This window comes from Cyprinodon variegatus, unplaced genomic scaffold (assembly GCF_000732505.1).
Source record: "Cyprinodon variegatus isolate N-32 unplaced genomic scaffold, C_variegatus-1.0 Scaffold299, whole genome shotgun sequence".
Lineage (NCBI taxonomy): Eukaryota > Metazoa > Chordata > Actinopteri > Cyprinodontiformes > Cyprinodontidae > Cyprinodon > Cyprinodon variegatus.
Genome location: NW_015150752.1, coordinates 790,313 through 791,385, shown reverse-complemented (window position 1 = coordinate 791,385; position 1,073 = coordinate 790,313). Strand labels below are relative to the sequence as shown.

General features: G+C 56.5%; 1 protein-coding gene across 1 annotated transcript in view; it reads left to right on the top strand.

Moving 5' to 3' along the window:
• The first annotated feature begins 240 nt into the window (after positions 1–240).
• LOC107090542 overlaps positions 241–1,073 on the top strand; it is a 32,165-nt gene continuing 31,332 nt past the window's right edge. Inside the window, exons 1-2 of the mRNA XM_015383970.1 lie at positions 241–443; positions 695–871. Of these exons, the coding sequence (XP_015239456.1) occupies positions 371–443; positions 695–871 (250 nt within the window). The 5' untranslated portion in view covers positions 241–370. The remainder of the gene's footprint in view (positions 444–694; positions 872–1,073) is intronic.

The following is a 1,073-nucleotide window of genomic DNA, read 5'->3' as shown; positions in this document are numbered from 1 at the left end:
TCTATGGATCCAGTATTCCCACTGGTTCTGGTTATCTATGGATCCAGTATTCCCACTGGTTCTGGTTATCACTGACTGAACCGGTCCGGGACCCGTTGAGGCTCAGTAGTCGGTTCCTAACGGATCCGGGACCCGGCGAGGCGATCCGGTAACCATTTAGGCTCACAGATCAGTGCCTCCAGTCGGACCTCTGACACTCATCCACTCCAGCAGCTTAGCAAATGGGATTAACCAATCTGCCATCTGCTCAGCTGAGAGGGAGACGCCGCCGCTTTTCCACCCAGCCCGGTTCTGTTAGTTCTGCCATGAGAGGCGGAGGAAGAACGAGTCGGTGGAGGTGAGGGAACCAAGGGACCTGTTGGGAGAGAAAATGTTTGGGAGGAGCGTGGTTCTGTGGACGCTGTGGGCCGTGCTGCTGTCAGGGCTGCTGTGCACGGAGACGGGTGAGTGGAGGCGCCTTCATGGCTGTTACCGTGGTTTCTAGAGTCCTGGGCTTGTTTTCTTAGACTGAAGGCCAAAATAGTTCAGGGGAACCAGAACCCTGCAGAACTGAGCTCTGTCAATCAGTTAGACCCAAAGAGAACAGGCGGTTCTGACGACGTAGCAGAACCGTTCTATTAATGGACCCGAATGTTTCAGAACACCTTCCTGCTCCGTCTGGTTTTACCCTGTAAGACGGTTCTGTTTCCTCCAGATCCTGGTCAGGACCTGGCAGCAGGACCTGTGGATTCGGACCAGCTGTCCTTCAGGAAACACTCCGTTCTGATCCGCAGGAAGAGGAACGTTCTGTTTCCCAGCGGAGTGAAGCTCTGCTCCGAGGAGACGTTCAACCAGGCCGTCAGCAACCACCTGGACTTCTTCCACCTCAGAGGTAACGTCCGCTTCAGCAGGGGACTGCCAGGGTCAGAGGTCGGGTAACCCTGGTAACCAGGGGGTCGGAGGTCAGGTAACCCTGGTAACCAGGGAGTCCGAGGTCGGGTAACCCTGGTTACCAGGGGGTCGGAGGTCAGGTAACCCTGGTAACCAGGGAGTCCGAGGTCGGGTAACCCTGGTTACCAGGGGGTCGGAGGTCA